This window comes from Schistocerca gregaria, chromosome 2 (genome assembly GCF_023897955.1).
Source record: "Schistocerca gregaria isolate iqSchGreg1 chromosome 2, iqSchGreg1.2, whole genome shotgun sequence".
NCBI lineage: Eukaryota > Metazoa > Arthropoda > Insecta > Orthoptera > Acrididae > Schistocerca > Schistocerca gregaria.
This window is the reverse complement of record NC_064921.1, coordinates 628,068,588-628,090,001: the sequence shown is the minus strand read 5'-3', so window position 1 is coordinate 628,090,001 and position 21,414 is coordinate 628,068,588. Positions and strand designations below refer to the sequence as shown.

General features: G+C 37.6%; 1 protein-coding gene across 2 annotated transcripts in view; it reads right to left on the bottom strand.

Annotated features, from left to right (window-relative positions):
• Positions 1-21,414, bottom strand: part of LOC126334639 (transcription elongation factor B polypeptide 3) — a 156,730-nt gene that overhangs the window by 46,616 nt on the left and 88,700 nt on the right. The window contains exons 7-8 of one of the 2 annotated variants that reach the window (XM_049997079.1): positions 12,091-12,237; positions 1,239-1,329 (exon numbers count right to left, since the gene is read on the bottom strand). In XM_049997079.1, the coding sequence (XP_049853036.1) occupies positions 1,255-1,329; positions 12,091-12,237 (222 nt within the window). In that variant the 3' untranslated portion in view covers positions 1,239-1,254. The remainder of the gene's footprint in view (positions 1-1,238; positions 1,330-12,090; positions 12,238-21,414) is intronic. The other variant, XM_049997078.1, reaches the window with a different exon arrangement.

Genomic DNA, 21,414 nt, shown 5'->3' with positions numbered 1-21,414 from the left:
AGATAGCCGCCGGAAGCCAGAGAGATTTCCTCCGATCCATAACGACACACATCAAATAAGTAAGCTAGAAGTATACGACTGAGTGATTTTCGTTAAAATCAATTACCAAAATGTCAGGGCATGAGCAGTCTTCTACAAATGAGTTATTATACTTCACTGGAAAATGTCCTGTACGAGGTATGACACAAAAGAAACCAGAATGGAGTTATAAATTTATATGCTTACTGAAGAATATAAATACAAATAACTGCAACCAGCTGCAGATGCCTGTATTTTTTATTCAATTAATAGACAGTCACATGGTCTACAGTATGAGCTTAATCTTACAAAATATGTTCAATAAGAGTACAGATAATTTGAGTCAAAACACACTACTTTCATCCCTTATTCTACTAAAAAACCACACACACACACACACACACACACACACACACACACACACACACACAGACAGACAGACACACACACATGAGAATTGGAGGTAGAGAGGACTGACATTCCCCTCACCTTTGCAGTCCAAACTGTCATGTATGAGATTTTTTGTCTAAGCCTTCCATAGATAACAATGTTTGGACTAAGTTACAAAACTAAATCAAGTATCACTTAATTAGACTCTAGACCTAATAACAAAATTTTATTTTAAATCAAGCTGGGAAAACTGAGTTCTGATAGAAGCACTTTCAAACTGAACTTTCACTGTTTAGAAATCACTTGCATTATAACCATAAAAATTGTCCATGGTGTACTATTGTTGTCTATTTCTTGTGTCTGTTCTACAATTAGCTGTCAAGGAAATTATATAGTAGGTAAAGTAATGACAATTATGAGAATAGCATATGTACAAGAATAAACTATTCAGGGAGTTTAGGATATCATAAATATGAATTTTGGGGTGCAGACTGAGTCACTGCCCAGTGACATATTTTATGCCTCCATCTTGATAGTGTGAAGCTCTATAGTACCTTCATTTATTCCCATATAACAGGGCCATACTGAAATAAGAATACCACTCTTGTTTTTGGTAGTGAGACTAACCATTCAAACAAATTATATATTCAATGACCATCAAAGCACATGATCTGAACATCAAAGAATGATTATGAGTTTTGGTGGACACCAATAGAAATGTGGAACTGTGCTCTTATTTAAGTGTCATAATTTCAAAAATTATGCAACACTGAGTGTGAGAGATGTGATGATTATGTCACTTCTCACACACTTAGTATCTTACATCATACCATTAGTAAAAAGCTGCTAAAGCCACAAAGTAGCAGTTCCCAGCTTGGCACCTCGCTCAGCTGCTAACCTTGCACGTCTCCTACGTCGTCTCTGTACAAGAACAGTAATGTACTCTTATTTATGAACAGTACTTTTAGTTGAGCACTCTTAATTTCATAAATAATACAACACAAAAGAAATGTTTCACACCATAAGAAAACAGAAAATAAGAAGAAAAAAGGAAGAGATATAGACACAAATTAATAATTTGTTGAATTTGGTTCTGCAATAAATTTGCAAGACTAGGGGTGAAAAATATTGGTCCCAAGAAAATGTTTGTGTCAACAAAATTTTGATCAATAGCTGAATATGATACAAGTTTAAATTTTCAGGTTCAATACCAGTATAAAAATTAGTAATGAAAAGAAATAAAAATTGAGGAATATGTGACTACATAAGATGACGTTTAACTCTGTGAATGAACCAATAGCAGACAGTCCAAAATGTTGAATTAAAATGCCTTTCCTCTGAAATATAAAAGAAACAATAGGCTGCATGGAAGTATACCCATAATTCCATGGGTAAAGATTCTGTTTCATTAACTTATTCCTTAGTCCTTTCACTTTTCCCTGCAGCCCACTCTTCCCATTCTCTCCTGTTATAAGATCTTTATACAGATCCTGCTGAATTAGTATAACGTAAGAAAACAAATGCAGAAATTCCTGCAATGTAACCTGCATGCACAGATAAGTACAGTACAATAAACATTTTTCTTGCTTTGACAAACATTTTACTCAGCAAATGTTGGTAAGAATCTTTCCTCCTTTTATAAATGTAATATAAGAATAACCCCTCCTGTAGTAAAAGATTCCCTCAATTTCTCAATCCAGCTTCAATCCTAGCGTCTGCTGCCCAACTACCCCCTAGTAACTTTCCAGCATTTCCTCACTTTCAATCTTCCTGACCTTGCTTTCTGCTCAATTCCTGCCCAATAAACTCCTCATAACCTTCCATGGATGTCTCATCATGCCCTTGCTACATCTGGAATCCTTGTCCTTCCACAAAAATTTCATCCCCCTATTCCGCTCCCCCAAATGCAGATTTGACTATCCAATGGCTCTTTGCTTCAAAATAATAGAAACAAAAAAAATAACTCAAGCACAGCTGATCCTGCAATAGTAGTAATGAGGCATCAATTCGGATTATTATTACATGGGAGACAGGAAAACCAAGAGTACAGGATGACGGCATCACCATCAAAGCGAATGGAAACTAGATAAACAACAATCTGGAAGTCGAAAACATTTTGAATAATCATTTTTTAAATGTTGTAGAGAAAATAGGATCTAAATGTTCATTAGAAGAAGCAAGACAGTTGATGGAAGAGGCTTTACCCACACCATTGATACAATTGAAATTCCAGCCACCTCTCCATCTGAAATTAGGAAGATAATAAACTCTCTCGAGAATAAAAGCTCACATGGGATTGATGGCATTTCCAGCAGGATAATAAAAGCTTGTTCCCAAGAAGTAAGTGGGATTCTTAGCCACATATGTAATAGCTCTCTGAAGCAGGGTATTTTCCCAGGTAGACTGAAGTATGCCATTGTTATACCACTGCAGAAAAAAGGGGATACGTCTGATGTCAGCAACTACTGTCCAATCTCTCTTCCGACTGCCTTATCCAAAATTCTTGAAAAAGTAATGTATTGTAGAGTAGCTTCACACCTTTGTAAAAATAAAGTTTTAACAAAACGTCAGTTTGGTTTCCAGAAGGGGTTTTTCAACGGAAAATGCTATATGTACTACCACTAATGAAATATTAAATGCTCTGAGTAACCGGAAGTCACCCGTTGGGATTTTTTGTGATTTATCAAAGGCTTTTGATTGCGTAAATCATGGAATACGTCTCGATAAGCTCAAGCACTGTGGTATGAATGGGACAGTGCTCAAATGGCTTAAATCATACCTAACTGGAAGAGTGCAGAATATTGAAATAAACAGTTCACATAATATGCAAAAAACTGGTGATTTCTCAAACTGGGGAACAATCAAGAATGGGGTGCTGCAATGTCCGGTCTTGAGTCCTCTGCTGTCCTTAATATATATTAATGACTTGCCATTCTACATTCACGAAGACGCAAAGCTGGTACTTTTTGCCGATGATACAAGTATAGCTATCACACCTGACAGACAAGGCTGTGTATATATGGATGGATATATATCTGTGTGTGTGTGTGTGTGTGTGTGTGTGTGTGCGCGCGCGCGCGCGCGAGCATATACCTATCCTTTTTCCCCCCTAAGGTAAGTCTTTCCGTTCCTGGGATTGAAATGACTCCTTACCCTCTCCCTTAAAACCCACATCCTTTCATCTTTCCTTTTCCTTCCCTCTTTCCTGACGAAGCAGCCGCCAGTTGTGAAAGCTCAAATTCTGTGTGTGTGTTTGTGTTTTATTCATTGTGCCTATCTACCGGCGCTTTCCCGCTTGGTAAGTCTTGGAATCTTTGTTTTTAATATATTTTTCCCATGTGGAAGTTTCTTTCTATATATATATATATATATAAAATAGAAAGAAACTTCCACATGGGAAAAATATATTAAAAACAAAGATTCCAAGACTTACCAAGTGGGAAAGCGCCGGCAGACAGGCACATGAACAAAACACACAAACACACAGAATTACTAGCTTTCGCAACCGATGGTTGCTTCTTCAGGAAGGAGAGGGAAAGACGAAAGGATGTGGGTTTTAAGGGAGAGGGTAAGGAGTCATTCCAATCCCGGGAGCAGAAAGACTTCCCTTAGGGGGAAAAAAAGGACAGGTGTACACTCACGCGCACACACACACACACACACACACACACAAAAAGGACAGGTGTACACTCACGCGCACACACACACACACACACACACACACACACTTGGCTTGTGTCTGTGTATGTGCGGATGGATATGTGTGTGTGTGTGTGTGTGTGTGTGTGTGTGTGTGTGTGTACACCTGTCCGTTTTTCCCCCCTAAGGGAAGTCTTTCCGCTCCCGGGATTGGAATGACTCCTTACCCTCTCCCTTAAAACCCACATCCTTTCGTCTTTCCCTCTCCTTCCTGAAGAAGCAACCATCGGTTGCGAAAGCTAGTAATTCTGTGTGTGTGTTTGTGTGTTTTGTTCATTGTGCCTGTCTGCCGGCGCTTTCCCGCTTGGTAAGTCTTGGAATCTTTGTTTTTAATATATGAAATTTGTTATTAACAATCCGAATGAATTCAAAAGTAATAGCAGTGTACATTGTCACAACACTAGAAGAATGGATGATCTTCAGTACTCAAGGTTAAATCTAACTTTGGCTCAGAAGGGGGTAAATTATGCTGCCACAAAAGTCTTTGGTCACTTACCTAATAGCATCAAAAGTCTGACAGATAGCCATATAGCATTTAAAAGGAAATTAAAAGAAGAATTTCTTAATGGCAACTCCTCCTACTCATTAGATGAAATTTTTCAATATAGTAAGTGGGTAATTTCCCAACCTCCACAAAAAAATTATTGAGTGTCATGTAATATGTCGTCTAATGTAATATCTTGTATAGACACCTTTTATTAACCTGACATGTTCCACATCATTATGAAGTGGCGTATTTATGATCTATGGAACAAGTACTAATCTAATCTAACCTAAACTCTCCTTACACTAGTACTAGCGAAGTTTTTTTCTATTTATTAATCAGACTTTTTGTTACACCTCATATTTAACTCTAGTAATGACCCTTTGTGCTGCTTTCTGTTTAGATCCATATGCTATGGTTTTCATCCACCTAAGTGCTCAACCATTTATTATAGGCCTTCCCTTTCATCTTCACAAGTTTCTCTACTTCCTCATTCTACCATGCAATCCTCCTCTCTTTTTCTCCATGTTGTTTTCCCCTGCTTTAACAGACTGAAACATATCCTCTACAGTTTCTGATATATAACGCCTTGGCTGCCAGTCTGACTTGATAGAGGATATGTGTGTTGAATCCTCCTGCAAACTTAACAGATTCTACTGGACCTCCAAAGACTTCAAATTGAACACTCTCTGTCTTCGCAACCAGCATATTACTGCCTCTGATGCAAAAGGTTGTGGGTTCAAACTTCTTCAGGGACTTTATTATTATTTTTTAAAAAATATTTATTTTATTCAGTTAACTGATTTAAATCTGTTCTTTATTTCTATTGCTTTGTCGTATTATTTTAATCACCATGTTAATTTTTCATTTCTTATCATTTCTCTTCCTATTATTCCTTTTCCATGTGCAGTCTTTGTTCATGCAATTTCAATTCATTTTATTTATGAACTTTGATTTAACTTCTTTCATTTTATCATCCTATATTTTTGTCCATATTACTGCATTCATTATTTCCATACCTCATATTGCTTGAATGTCATTTTATTTATAATCACTTCTTTCATTTAAATGTTCATATGTGTTACTTTGCCCATTGTGCAACAAGAGTTTATGTTTTAAATTTTTGTATGATGATCACCATCCAAAACAATGGACATCTTACAATGAAAAATACATTTTTGACACCATTGCACTGACAGTATAAGTTGATTTTGTATTTTGTTTTTTAATCCATACATTATCATTCAAATGTTAACATATTACAATAGATAAATAAAAAGAATTAAACTCACATGCACAAATATTCCAAGCGAAAAGGGAATGACAGGAAGAAAAAATGAGAGAAAAAGTTATTAAAATGATGATGTTGATGATGGGCTTGGTTTGTGGGGTGCTCAACTCTGCAGTCATCAGTGCCCATAATTGAAATGATGTGACAAAGGAACAGGAACAAAAAAAAATTACATTTCCTGCCAGATTAAAACTGTGTGCCAGACCGAGCCTCGAACCTGGGACCTATGACTTTCGCGGGCAAGTACTCTACCAACTGAGCTACCCAAGCACGACTCACAACCCTTCCTTAGAGCTTTAATTCCACCAGTGCCTCATCTTCTACCTTCCAAACTTCACAGAAGCTCTTCTGTGAACCTTGCAGAACAAGCACTCCTGGAAGAAAGGATATTGCAGAGACATGGCTTAGCCACAACCTGGGGGAGTTTCCAGAATGAGATTTTTCACTTTGCAGTGGAGTGTGCGCTGATATTAAACTTCCTGGGAGATTAAAACTGTGTGCCGGACAGACTCGAACTCGTAACTACCAGGAGTGCTAGTTCTGGAAGGTTTGAGAAGAGCTTCTGTGAAGTTTGGGAGGTAGGAGACGATGTGCTGGCGGAATTAAAGCTGTGAGGACAGGTCGTGAGTCGTGCTTGGGTAGCTCAGTTGGTAGAGCACTTGCCTGTGAAAGGCAAAGGTCCTGAGTTCGAGTCTTGGTCCAGCATACAGTTTTAGTCTGCCACAAAGTTTCATATCAGCGCACGCTCCTCTGCAGAGCGAAAATCTAATTCTAAAAATATTACATTTAACCCAAGTAACTGAATAAAAATAATAACCATAGTTACTTCAATGAAGATTTAAAAATATAAAAATCTGAAGAAACTGACGAGATCTGAACACACAACCTTTTGCATGTAAGGCATGTACCTTAACCGTTACACTGAATGAGCAATCTGTTACACATCTCTTTTCAACTATCACACAAAATTTTGAAACTTTTTTCATTGATTACTCACAAATGAAGGCACACCAGGGTGAATGGCTGCAAGGTGCGATAACTGGGATCCTAAACCTACATCACTGTACAGATAATTTCAGAAAGTTGATCCTACTGCTAGGGACCTCTCCTTGTAAGTTACAATTGGCTGTGTCACCTTTGATCATTCTGAGATTATTAAAAAATATGACTTAGTGACAAACACAGTTTATAAAAAAAAATTAGGGATGGAAATAAAGATATAAAATAGATTAGAGATTTAATTGGACAGGAATTTACAAAGGTACATCAACAAAATTCAGACAGTAATGCCAGTGTTGACATTCCAAAACAAGATACAGATTTAAGTACAGTAGACATTTTCTTTTCCACTTTGGCAACTTTGTAGTAGTAAAGTACTTGATTTATTTGAACTACAGTGTCAAGAGCATGCTGTGTTCACTATTAACACACACCAGGTATGGTAACTAATCAAACTATTTGGGAAAGATTAATTGATTTTAATGCATGGCCACAATTAAACTGATGGAACACTTATGGTATTTGACCGAACTTAGTCAACAATTATGAAATAATTGCAGATTTGAATCAGCAATTAGCTTTTGGTGTTCATTTACATGATGTGCAAGATATTTTAAAAGATTACGTACAAGTGACTTACTTATGAATAGTACAGAGTGAAGTTCAGTATTCATTTAAGTTTGAAGCTTATGTGATGTCAAATAGTGAAACTAAGTATTTTAGGAGAATTTAAAAAAAAGGTAGATTTCAGGTGGAATTGAGACAGCCTTGTGTCTACATTAAGCAAACTGAGGTGTGTGGGTTGATGGATGTATTCAGAAATATGTCTTGTGACACATTTTTTAACACTACATGTATGCACATATGATAGTTGTGTGATTTCACCTGAGGAGAATTCACTGCCTGCGTCAATTTTGCAGGGTGACAAATACAAGACCTCAGTTGTCTGTTATAGTACTTCTTTAACATAATGCGCATACAATGTGTTAAATGTTATATAGTTGTGATTCCCTTGTAACCTTCAGCAAGGAAAATTTTGAAAAAAAATAAAATAAAATAAAAAAATCTCAACCACAAAGTGACTTGTTTTCCCTCTTATAAGAAAACCATACTTATATGAAAGACATATATGGAAATAAAGGATGCTGTTGTGTCTTTACTATCAACTTAACTATGTAATAGTCACACGTAACAATTTTCTGCGTGTCATCTCACTAGCTATAATTAAGTAGCCATATGAAACAGTATTTCACTTACAACTGTGAGACTACTTGTTCCTTTTGGAAATTCTCATAATTAAACTTAGCATAAACAGTTGCAGAATGCTTATGTTTACGATAAGCATTTGGATGAAAGGGCTGAAATGTATAGACAGATAATGTTACTGTGAAATCAGAGGAAATGTACATTACATAAGCAATCTTTTTTGTCCAAATTCCCATATATGGATGATGGATGTTAGTGTCTTCAGGCCAAAGAGGGGAACAGCAGAAAGAATGAAAGGCACCCTTACACAGAAGCTGACTGACATGCTGACACCTAAGTGAGATCCACATAGAGTCATTAAGATCCACAGCAACACAATTAGCTTTAAATAACCAAAAATATGGCATGGTCATCCTTATTGAAAATGTAGGTGTAGGGTAGGTGTACCAAGGACAGACCTGCACCTAAATGGAAGAAAACAGTACTATGAAAATCTGAGTAGTTGCTACGTAGTATTCTTCTGATGAAGGAAAAGATGAACATCAATAAAAGAAAAACAAGGATAATGGAATGTAATTGAGTTACATCACATGATACTATGGGAATTAGATTAGGAAATGAGATACTTAAAGTGGTAGATGAGTTCTACTATTTGGGCAGCAAAATAAAATGTGTGTGGCTGTGGCAGCAGCCAGTTTTCCACAAACACCTTTGAAAGCCCCATCATCATCAAATCTATGTCCACAGACTGCTTCCTTTAGTAGTTCAAACAAGTGAAAATTGCAGGGCAATATGTCCAAACTGTAGTGAAGATGAAAGCACCATCATCATCAAATCTATGTCCTTGGACTGCTTCCTTTAGTAGTTCGAACAATTGAAAATTGCAGGTGGTCCGGAACAAGTCCTCAATTTTCTGTTGAGCTCAGGCAGCTGTGTGGATCTGTGTGCTATCATGAAGGACTGTCACATCCCGGATTCGAAATGCACACCTTTTCTGATGATATGCATATTTTGTTTGACCTAAAAGCTGACAATAGTATGCGGTTTTCTCAGTATACAATGTTCATGAAGAAAACCAATGAGAGGAACTCCTTTAAAATAAAAAATCTGTCACACTTGTCCTCAAGCAACATCAGATAGCTACATTCTTACCTGTTTCCTGTCCTTATAAAAATTGGTTGTGCCATATGTAGCACAAGTATTTTCAAAATTCTGAATAGTTTCATGCCCTCTACTGTGAGAAACTTTATTTTAATGCACTGTGCAACAATGATGATTCCTATTGCTCTGACATTGCAATTATGACTAAAGAAACAGTACAACAACATTCTAGCTATCACGAACAATCACTGGAAACAAAAGCAACAATTAGCAAGTATTACACTGCTCTCCATTTACAAAAAGGCACATAAACGAAAATTATGGTTTATATTCGACTGATGCTTTAAAAGTAACAATCCTCCCAATCTGGACATACAGATTTCTCACAGACTACAGTGTATAACACTTCAATATGCACTGTTTATTGGTTCCTCTATTTGGTGACTTTCCTTAAACAAAGTTTTAGTCTCTTGCTTGTTCTTGTGTTTGAACTGTACTTCATTCTACACTCTCTCAGTTGATGAATCAATGGTGTTTTATCTATTGAGACTTTGTACAAAACATTTAGACACTCACTTGGAAATAGTTTATAACATTGTCATGCACATAATTTACACAGTGGCTGACCCTGATATGTCAGTGTGAACATTTTATAAGGGCGCCAGGTAACAGCATATGTGAAAGATTAAAGAAGAGTATTTGCTAATGAAATTGTCCAGAAAGTAACTTCAACAGAGATTCTGCACATGCAAATTCTAATGTAATTGAGACGTATTGAATGAAGATAAACTAAGTGACTACCTATGTAATTATTGCAGATATTGAACTGTGACTGTAAATAGTGGATTATGTAGATTATATGCAACCATTTGTTTTTTGAATTTGATATGATTTATTGCGCCATTTACAATAACATAATTTTCAAGCCACTGCAGGCTCATTCATCAGACGGAGGTGTTCAAGCAACATTATTTTCAGGACCATGTGTAACTACTAACTTATGGTATTGACTACAAAATAATCCCAATATGATATTTCACCCAGCTCACACACACACACACACACACACACACACACACACACACACACACACTACTATCTGGACTCAATATTATTGCACTTGGCCTCCCACAGATATTACCAGAAACACATGGTGACCTTACAGTAAGCAAGTACAGTGATGACTAAAAAAATTGTATCGCGCTGTCAATTATGCCAAGACAGCTATGCATATACTATCAAGTGGTTCAGTGTGTCCCCATGGAATACCACAATAAAAACTCATGATAAACCACACAAAGCGCCTTCACTCCCACACACAATAGAAGTGTGATCATCTAATACTTAGGTGCACTTGGTTCCACAGTAAACAACCACTGTGCTTTTGTTTACATCCACGATCTTGTCTTCTACTCCTATCTACTCCCTGAGTTATTTGTTTTACTGTCTCTCTTTTACAATAAATGTGAATATAGATGCAAATTCTGCCTTCAAAATGTGAAATTACCTACCAAATGCTAGCGCAATTGTATCTGGATGAACTGTTTTATCAATGCTATTATAGTCTTATTACACGAGGAGACTTCAGCAAGTCACACATTACTGTAGCAGGCAAAGTGACTTTTATTGAGAGCTGCAGTACACTACAGAGTGACTCAGATGTGTGACATAACTTTTCAACATAATCAGCAAGTCTTTGTAAACACCCATCAGAATGTTCTACCAGTAATTCAGTTCCTTAATAACAGAAATCCTTAGTGACAGAACCACTCATGAACTGTTGTTTGAACTTCCTCATTGTTAAAAAAATTCTTATCCCTCAGATTTTCTCGCAGCTTGCAGGAAAGACAGAAGTCACTTGATGCAAGATACGCACTTCCCTATTAGCATCACTCATGTCTGTGTAGACTTCATCAAACTGTTGGCACCATTTCACTATGGCTGGACATGACATTGCATCTGATTCATATATCGGTTCAATTTAAGAGTGACTCAGTGTACAATTTAGATGTTATTCCCATGAGGATAATACTGTCCTGCCTACATCAACTTTGCAGTACGTTTTCTGTTGCCATGTCCTCTGACTCAGACACTATGATGCACCTATTATTTGTACTGTAGCAAAAAGGTGTCTGCTGGAAGGCTGGAACAAGTACTCTTTTCTGACAATGTGCCACTCTTGTTGCACAATGGTCTTAATGTGGGACGATGTGTGTAACTTACTTTCTGAAGTTTCTACATAGTTTTATTAGAAGACACATGAAAAAGTTTCTGAATATTGGCAAGAGAATTAAAGTTTTCTGAGATGATAATGCTCACTTTCTCATGAGTTACAAAATCAACATGCCAAACCTTCACACTCTTTTATAAAAGAAAGTCTTAAAGCTTTTCTAAAATTTCAATAACAATCATTATATGTGGCTGTTACAGTCACACATGTCATATAATCCCTACTGTCTTATAAACAGATCACTGATTTCCAGTGTCACAAGGTCTTATTCCCACTACTTATTACACCAATCGCTCCCCAAGTGGTGTTAAGTTCCATATGAAATACAGATATAAATCCTTTTCACCAAGTGTACTGTTTATTAACAAATAACATATTAGCATAACGATGATGTACAGCAGTGCACAGTGATGTCTCTCAAAACAATCCACTACTTATGTGTGAGCTGAGGTTTCAATGGCTATTTCAATAAAACTATTTTGAGTATGCAACCATGACATTCTGTTCCTGTACAGACCTACGTTTCAGCCACATGCACCCACGGCCAAAAGATTGATCTATACAATATATGACCACACTCACCTATGCTGAATAGCTTTACCAAATAACCCACTATTTATTAACTTATTTCACTATAGATAAAAAGCAAATAAAAAACAGTAATATTCTTACCTGTTGCTTTGCCACATTCCGTGGCGGTTTGGCAATACTGTCAACATATGCCAACTTTGTTTGTCGAATTGGTGTTGATTTTGCAATAGACTGTTGTATGTTGGATGTCAATGCCTTCAGTTTAGCCTCTTGTTCCTCTACACAGCGCTGTAAAGAGAAAATAAGGAATACAGATATTTAATAACATAATAAAATATATTACATCAAACCACTGTCTGCAAACTATTGCTAGGGTGCTCTGCACTCTCATTAGAACTTGGCTGGGGTTGAAAGACAAGACATTACAGGTGTTTTGTATCCACAGTCAGCTTTCACAATACAACAATAACACGTGTAATAACACTATAGGGACCACTGCTAAAGGCATTGTACTGTGTCTGGCTGCTTTCTTGCAAAAGTAATCTCACAACCCCTTGAAGGTAGACACTTGACATGAGGCATAAAGCATAGGTATAGCAACTGCACAGCATGAGCAATACTGGGCCTCTTCCATCTGCATTCTATTTTCACCTTGTAGTCTACACATTAAGCATACATCACTTCTGCATGTCCTGCATCTCCCTCTATTGTTGTTGAAGGTTAAAATTTAGAAGCAGTATGAGGCTGTTCTTATTTTACATGATAAAATATGTACAGCTGTATTCAAAATCCTTATTAATTTTTCAGTTGCAGTGAAACAGAATATTTGCAACATAGTTAGAAGTATATCTCCAAGCAGACATTTTTAATAATGTGTAATGCTGCATATATTCAGTCACAAAACTTCGTGATGTATGTACTAACTACACGAAAGTTCCCACACAGGTGAGTGTATTCATGTTGTTGGAGCCAATCTGAATCATGCTTTCACCTGCATAGCTTCCTCCATTCACTCCCCACAGGTAAAAAGAAATATGAATTCCACATTCTACCATGCCCACATAGTTCAAGGAACATAAATGGTATCGGTCCACCTGTGTGTGTACTGATAACATATTTTTATTACTGGACATAGAAAACTCGCATGGTTGAGGATCAATCTCTTCACTCACTTCAAAATACAAAAACAATGATTAATGAGCAACCTAAATCAATGGGCAATGGCTATAAGGCAATTACTAGCTGATGTTGAAAATGCTGTAAATGAATAGTTTAGGTCTGACCTCTACCAGTATTTGTTGCAATTTCATGACAGCTGCTTCAAAAGCGAGGTTAATTTTGGCCAACTTTGCTGATAGGTCTACGTGTTTATTTGACAATGCCATACATAGAAAATAGAGAATTTGATCAATCGCAGGACTTTTTTATAGATCAATTCAAAATTCCTATTATGGGCTTCTAGAGGCTTTAGAGGCTATAGCAGATGAAGTTCTGATAAGAAACCCATGTCCAGAAATGTATCATTTGGATATAAAATGGGTTTAAAAAGCATATCAGTTTCAAATCTCCCAAATCACAGTACAGACACAAGCTGAGAAGAAGACATCGTTTTCAGCCACTGTTTTAATTATGACATCACATAACACCTTCGTCCTACCACAATAACAGCTGCAAGAAAATGGTACATTTGAAACTATGAGGGTTGGCTATCATGCTCTGTGGACATGCTGCACTGTAGACCTTGAAGAGGACATCCATTGTCACACAGAAGAGGACCTGAGAACATGTACTTAAAACATTGAACATGCTGTGTGCACCTACAGCATACAGGTCAGATCAGATCTCATTGTCTCTGCTGTGTGTGTACCATGGAGCAGGAGATTTGAAAGTTATTACGTTATACAGTAACATACTGTGATATTTCTGTTCACCTGCAAGACATTTTGGCACCCAGTTTGCACACAATTATATATGGAGTTCCAGCACAGTTGCTAAGAAAAATATTTATTTGTTCTTTCCTCTAATCATTGTAATGTCCCATCTGTGAGATGACTTGCTCAAGCACTTTTTTCTTCCTGGACAATACGTTCACAACAATTAGACTTTTGTGGCTGAATTTATTTGTCTATTTAAAATCTTTATCTACTACAGCAATAGACATGTATGTGCACATTATTTGCATGGTTTCAATTATTACTTTTAACCAAACAGGGTCCCCCCTAGAAGAAGTTGGTGCATAATGAAACACCAAATTATTTATGCTTTATAACTGGAAATGTATTACTTTCGTTTTTCAACCAAACCATGTTCAGTTACTGTCTTCATCTTTCCTCACTTCTTTTCCCCATGACATACAAGTAAATGACAACAATTTACATTAATACCTTACTTCTACAAGGCACAATTCTGCACAACTGGTTGTTTGTAAATGTTCAAAGATAATGAAATTAACACAACAACAAAGCATCCTAACAATGTGCCATTGGTAACACTGTGTCTATGACAAGGGCTCAAAAAACATCCCATTGTGTCACACTGATATTTTGTTCAGTTCATCAGAAACTGTTATTTGAGTGAAATGTGGTACAGCATTCATGGTAATTTTTGCAATGCCTCATTTATGGGAGCAAAATGCAATGTGAAATTTTACCTGATAATTGAGAAAACATTTATAGGATAGTCAGGATAGTCCACATGTGAGCTTACAGTATCTAACAAGTTTGACTTGTAACCTGAAGGAGGAGGGGGAAAATCCCATCCAGCTGTAGGTCACAGGAGGGCACATCAGACTTCTAGCAAAGAAACTGCTTGTAGGTTGACACCAAAAGGGAGTAGGAATACAAGGGTAATCCCAAAAGTAAGGTCTCCTATTTTTTTTATAAGAACATAGACCTGTTTATTTCTACAATGGTTTACATCAGTTTACAGCTGGAACATTTAGCTATTTTTCAACATAATCACCATTTCTGTCTATGCATATTTGTATACTCTGTGGCAGTGTTTGTATGCCCTTGTCATACAAGCTCGCTCCCATTCTGTTCAGAAAGTTATGAACCTCTTCCTTCACCTCGCCGTCGGAGCTGAATCGCTGGGACTACAATTAACTCTGACAGGTACTGTGAGACTCCAAAAAAACTCGAACGGGGAATTCAGAACTGGGGAAGAGGAATGTTGAGCAAGGGTGTACACATTCTCCATGACAATGCTTGCCCACACATCACTCAGCGATTCGTTGCTCTCCTGCAACAGTTTCAGTAGAACATAATCACCCACCCACCCTATTGTCCTAACTAGACACCCAGTTCCCTAGGTTATAAGAACATTTGACCGGAAAGCGATTCAGCTCCGACAACGAGGTGAAAGAAGAGTTTCATAACTTTCTGAACAGCGTGTCAGTGAGCTCGTACGGCATGGACGTACAAAAACTGCCCCAGTGTCTACAAAAACGCATCGACAGAAATGGTGAATATGTCAAAAAATAGCTAAATGTTCAAGCTGTAAACTGATGTAAACCATTGTAGAAATAAACAGGTATATGTACTTATAAAAAAAATAAGAGACCTTCTTTTTAGGATTATCCCCGTAAAAGATTGTTGCAGCTAGATGGTAGAGGATAAATTAGGAACAGGGTAACAGGTCACAATTATTGTGAAGGCAAATGCTAGCCTCAGCCAGGTGACATCAGATGCACGGAATTTGTGAAAAGATTTTGAAAAAGAGGATCAGGTCATTGTTGTAGGTGTAGCAGGAAACAGCCTGAGTAAGAAAATTAATTACCACATTAGGGGTGATCCGTATGAAGCAATAGTAGCAACTACACAAACAAATGAGTTCTGTGAAGGTCCTGCAGTGCCATGACCAGCCATGAGTCGACACTGTTGTGAGCCTTGTCAACAATGAGTTGAAAAAGCTGCCACTGACTGAAATAAAACCTGACATTTTGTAGTGAATAATTCAGGGTAAGCTGTAAATGATTTAATTAGTAATCTTTGTCCTTTACCACACGCTTGTTTCGGCTACAACACCACACTCAAGAAAACATGTAGGTGTCCCATTTGGTGAATATACTTACATTTATAAATGTTGTACAGAAAGCTCACATTGCAAACATACTTACATGTAGTTGGAATAGATGCCCATACTGCATCAATGATTAAACTGATGACTGTTTATATGTTGCTAGAGTGTAAGTTTTGTCTGTATAGAATATTTTCACAAAATACTTTTGACATTTGGGATGGCAGCTTATTCTTGTTGATGCTGTATCTACACAGTGCAATCTTTGCTAGTCAGTGATGTTAGTAGTGTTTCATTAATATTATAATTTTGTTATCATTTGTAACTCCAACAATCTTTGGTTTTGTGTTTACTGTGATTTTTATTTATTCTTGTGTTTCAAAATGTCAGTAAAATTTTTAGATAATTTTTGTATTTGAGGTTGATCTATTCATTAAGAAGATCATTTGGATAATTTTTTGTGCAGGTATATATTTGCAATTCTTCCAAGCTGCCCATGGTATGTCCATTTGGTATTCTGTGTAGAACCTGTTATGCATTTTTGATATGTTCTGCTTTGTGGTTTTGGTTTCTGAAAAGCTGGAAAAAGCTTCATAAACTGCGGTTGGAATTTTTTGTGTGTTCTTTCAAACCAATGTTAAAATTTCTTCATCTTTGACAGATACAGAATTTTGCACAGTAGTAGTAGTAGTAGTAGTAGTAGTAGTATTTGTTGTTGTTGTCTTCAGTCCAGAGACTGGTTTTATGCAGCTCTCCGTGCTATCCTATCCTGTACAAGCTTATTCATCTGTGAATAACTACTGCAACCTACATCCTTCTGAATCTGCTTAGTGTATTCATCTCTTGGTCCCCCTCTATGATTTTTACCTCCCATGCTTCCCCCTAATGCTGAACTGGTTATCCCTTAATGCCCAGAACGTATCCTACCAACCAATCTGTTCATCTAGTCAAGTTGTGCCACAAATTTCTCCTCTCCCCAATTCTATTCAGTACCTCATCATTAGTTATGTGATTTACCCATCTAATCTTCTGCATTCTTCTATAGCACCACATTTCAAAAGCTTCTATTCTCTTCTTGTCCAAACTATTTATCGTCCACTCTATACTCAATGTTAACAAATTTCTCTCCTTCAGAAACACTTTCATTGCCATAGCCAATCAACATTTTATATCCTCTCTACTTCAGCCATCATCAGTTATTTTGCTCCCCAAACAGCAAAACTCATCTACCAGTTTAAGTGTCTCAGTTCCTAATCTAATGTCTCATTTCCTAATCTAATTCCCTTACCATTACCCGATTTAATTTGGCTACACTCCATTATTCTTGTTTTGCTTTTATTGAGGCTCATCTTATATCCTCTTTTCAAGACACTGTCCACTCTGTTCAATTGCTCTTCTAGCTCCATTGCTGTCTCTGACAGAATTACAATGTCATCGGCGAACCTCAAGGTTTCTATTTCTTCTCTGTGGATTTTAATTCCGACTCCAAATTTTTCTTTTGTTTTCTTCACTGCTTGCTCAATATACGATTGAATAACATCAGAGATAGGCTGCAACCCTGTCTCACTCCCTTCTCAGCCACTGCTTTGCTCCCATGCCTCTAGACTCTTATAACTGCCATCTCGTTTCTGTACAAGTTGTAAATAGCCTTTCACCCCCTGTATTTTACCCCTGACACCATCAGAATTTGAAAGAGAGTATTCAAGTCAACGTTGTCGAAAGCTTTCTCTAAGTCTACAAATGCTAGAAACGTAGGTTTGCCTTTCCTTAATCTATCTTCTAAGAAAAGTTGTAGGGGCACTATTGCGTCGTGTGTTCTAATATTTCTAAGGAATCCAAACTGATCTTCTCCGAGGTCGGCTTCTACTAGTTTTTCCATTCATCTGTAAAGAATTCATCTTAGTATTTTGCATCCATGACTTATTAAACTGATAGTTTGGTAATTTTCACACCTGTCAACATCTGATTTCTTTGGGATTTGAATTACTATATTCTTCTTGAAGTATGAGGGTATTTCATCTGTCTCATACATCTTGCTCACCAAATGGAAGAGTTTTGTCGTGACTAGCTCTCCCAAGGCTATGAGTAGTTCTAATGGAATGTTGTCTACTCCCAGGGCATTAGTTCGACTTAGGTCTTTCAGTGCTCTGTCAAATTCTTCATGCAGTGTCACATCTCCCATTTCATCTTCATCTATATCCTCTTCCATTTCCACAATATAGCCCTCAAGTACATCACCCTTGTATACGAGGGGGGACCCATAAGAAACTGGACTTCGAGGGCGCTGCCACTCGTAGACGTAGTGCAGGGTTCTCACGCTAGATGGTGTTAGTAGAGACCTTCATGAAACAGCTGTGCAGACGGCATCAGTGTAGAGCTGAATGTGCAAGTGTGGTATTGTGTTCCCCTGACTGTTGGCAGGTTACCTCTGTGAAGTCGTTATGGCAACTATAAAAGAACAAAGAGTGAGTGTGAAATTTTGTTTCCCGCTTAAAAAAACTGCAATGGAAACACACCAAATGCTTCAGGAAGCTTTCCAGGAGGACGCTATGAGGCGCACACAGGTTTTTGAGTGATTTGGGAACTTTAAACGTGGTGAGATGTGTGCTGAAGACCAAGCTCGTTCTGGACAGCCTTCAACATCGTAAAATGAGGAGAACATTGAAAAGGTCCACCAAAAGTTCAACGAGAATCGTCGCCAAATGATCAGCCAAATTTCAGCTGAGACAGGAATCAGTTGGAGCTTGTGCCAGCGGATTTTGAGTGAGGATTTGCACATGAGCCATGTTACTGCTAAATTTGTTTCGCACCTTCTCACGCAAGAGCAAAAAACCTTCCGCATGAATGTGTGTCAGGATTTGAAAACAAAGATTGCACGTGATCCAAACTTCTTGAACAAAGTCATTACAGGGGATAAGAGTTGGTGTTATGGGTATGACTCAGAAACCAAGCAAGCGTCAAACCAGTGGAGGACTCCCAACTCTCCCAGACCAAAAAAATCAAGGAAAGTGAGGTCAAATGTGAAGACTATGATCATTGTCTTTTTTTATGTTCGTGGAATTGTGCATCAGGAATTGTACCCCCTGGCCAAACTGTTAACCAGCACTTTTACTTGGATGTTTTAAGGTGTCTGCGAGAGGATGTGAGGAGGAAATGCCCGGAACTTTGGCAATCAGGTGACTGGTTTCTGCATCACAACAAAACTCCAGCACACATGGCCTTAAGAGTGACCCACTGTTTGGCATCTCAGAGGTGGTCTGTCATTCCCCATGCTCCATATTTGCCGGACCTAGCCCCGTGCGACTTTTTCCTATTTCCACGAATGAAAAAAATGCTAAAAGGGAAGCGTTATTATGATGTGGAGGGGGTAAAAACAGCTTCGCAAAGGGCACTGGACAATATCAAACTTGAAGAGTTCCAAACATTCTTCCAACAGTGGGATAAGAGACTTGACAAGTGCATCGCATGTAATGGAGAGTATTCTGAAGGTGACTGAAGTAATTTTGTAAAACGGTTCATCAATAAATTTTTTTATGACAACAATCCAGTTTCTTTTGGGTCCCCCCTTGTAGACCCTCTATATGCTCCTTCCACCTTTTTGCTTTCCCTTCTTTGCTTAGGACTGGTTTTCCATCTGAGCTCTTGATATTCATACAGGTGGTTCTCCTTTCTCATAAGGTATCTTTAATTATCCTGAAGGCAGTATCTATCTTACCACTAGTGATACACGCCTCTACATCCTTACATTTGTCCTCTAGCCTGCTTAGCCATTTTGCACTTGCTTCCACACTCATTTTTGAGACATTTTTACTCCTTTTCGCTGGCTTTATTCACTGCATTTTTATATTTTCACCTTTCATCAATTACATTCAATGTATCTTCTATTACCCAAGGATTTCTACTAGCCCTTGTCTTTTTATCTACTTGATCCTCTGCTGCCTTCAATATCATCTCTCAAAGCTACCCATTCTTCTTCTATCTTCTGCTGTATTTCTTTCCCCTATTCTTGTCAATCGTTCCGTAATGCTCTCACTGAAACATCCTACAGCCTTTAGTTCTTTCAGTTTATCCAGGTCCCTTCTCCTTAAATTCCTACCTTTCTGCAGTTTCTTCAACTTTAATCTACAGTTCATAACCAATAAATTGTGGTCAGAATCCACATATGCCCCTGGAAATGTCTTATAATTTAAAACCTGATTCCTAAATCTCTGTCTTACCATTCTATAATCTATCTGAAACCTTCCAGTGCCTCCAGGCCTCTTCCATGTATACAACGTTCTTTCACAATTCTTGAACCAAGTGTTAGCTATGATTAAGTTATGCTCTGTGCAAAATTCTACCAGGTGGCTTCCTCTTTCATTCCTTACCCCCATTCCATATTCACCAACCACTTTTCCTTCCCTTACTTTTCCTACTATCGAATTTCAGTACCCTACGACAATTAAATTTTTGTCTCCATTAACTGTCTGGATAATTTCTTTTATTGCATCATACATTTCTTCAGTCCCTTCATCATCTGTGGAATCAGTTGGCATATAAACTTGTGCTATTGTGGTAGGTGTGGACTGTGTGTTTATCTTGCCTACAATTATGCATTCACTATGCTGTTGGTAGTGGCGTATCCATGTTCCTATTTTTTCATTCATTATTGAACCTACTCCTGCATTACCCCTATTTGATTTTGTATTTATAACCCTGTATTCACCTAACCAGAAGTCTTGTTCCTCCCATCACCGAACTTAGCTAATTCCCACTATATCTGACGTTAACCTATTCACTTACCTTTTTAAATTTTCTAACCTACCTTACCTATTTAGTGATCTGACACTTCATGCTCCGATTCGTAGAACACCAGTTCTGTTTCTCCTGATAACGACATACTCCTGAGTAGTCCCCACCCAGAGATCCAAATGGGGGACTATTTTACCTCCAGAATATTTTACCCAAGAGGACGCCATCATCATTTAATCATACAGTAAAGCTGCATGCCATCAGCAAAAATTACAGCAGTAGTTTCGCCTTGCTTCAGCCATTTGCAGTACCAGCACAGCAAGGCTGTCTTGGTTAATGTTACAAGGCCAGATCAGTCAATCATCCACATTGAAAAGGAATCACACATTTGTCTGGCCTCTCAACAGATACCCCTCCACTGTGGCTGCTCCTACGATATGGCTATCTTATCACTGAGGCGCAAGCCTCCCCACCAAGGACAAGGTCTATGGTTCATGGGGGTGAGGGTTATGCAGTTATTATACGAAATTTTGTATATGCCTGGGATGGCAAAAGCTTTGATTTTGTTTTTTCCGGATTGAATTTTCTTTTTTAGATTGTTGTTTGTCCAGACAGTTTATTTTATGGTTTTATTGTTTAAGATTTGGTTTATTTTATTCCAGTATTAGTACTGAGTATATCATTTGCTTTTTGTTTAGTTTTTTTCTCTTATTAATG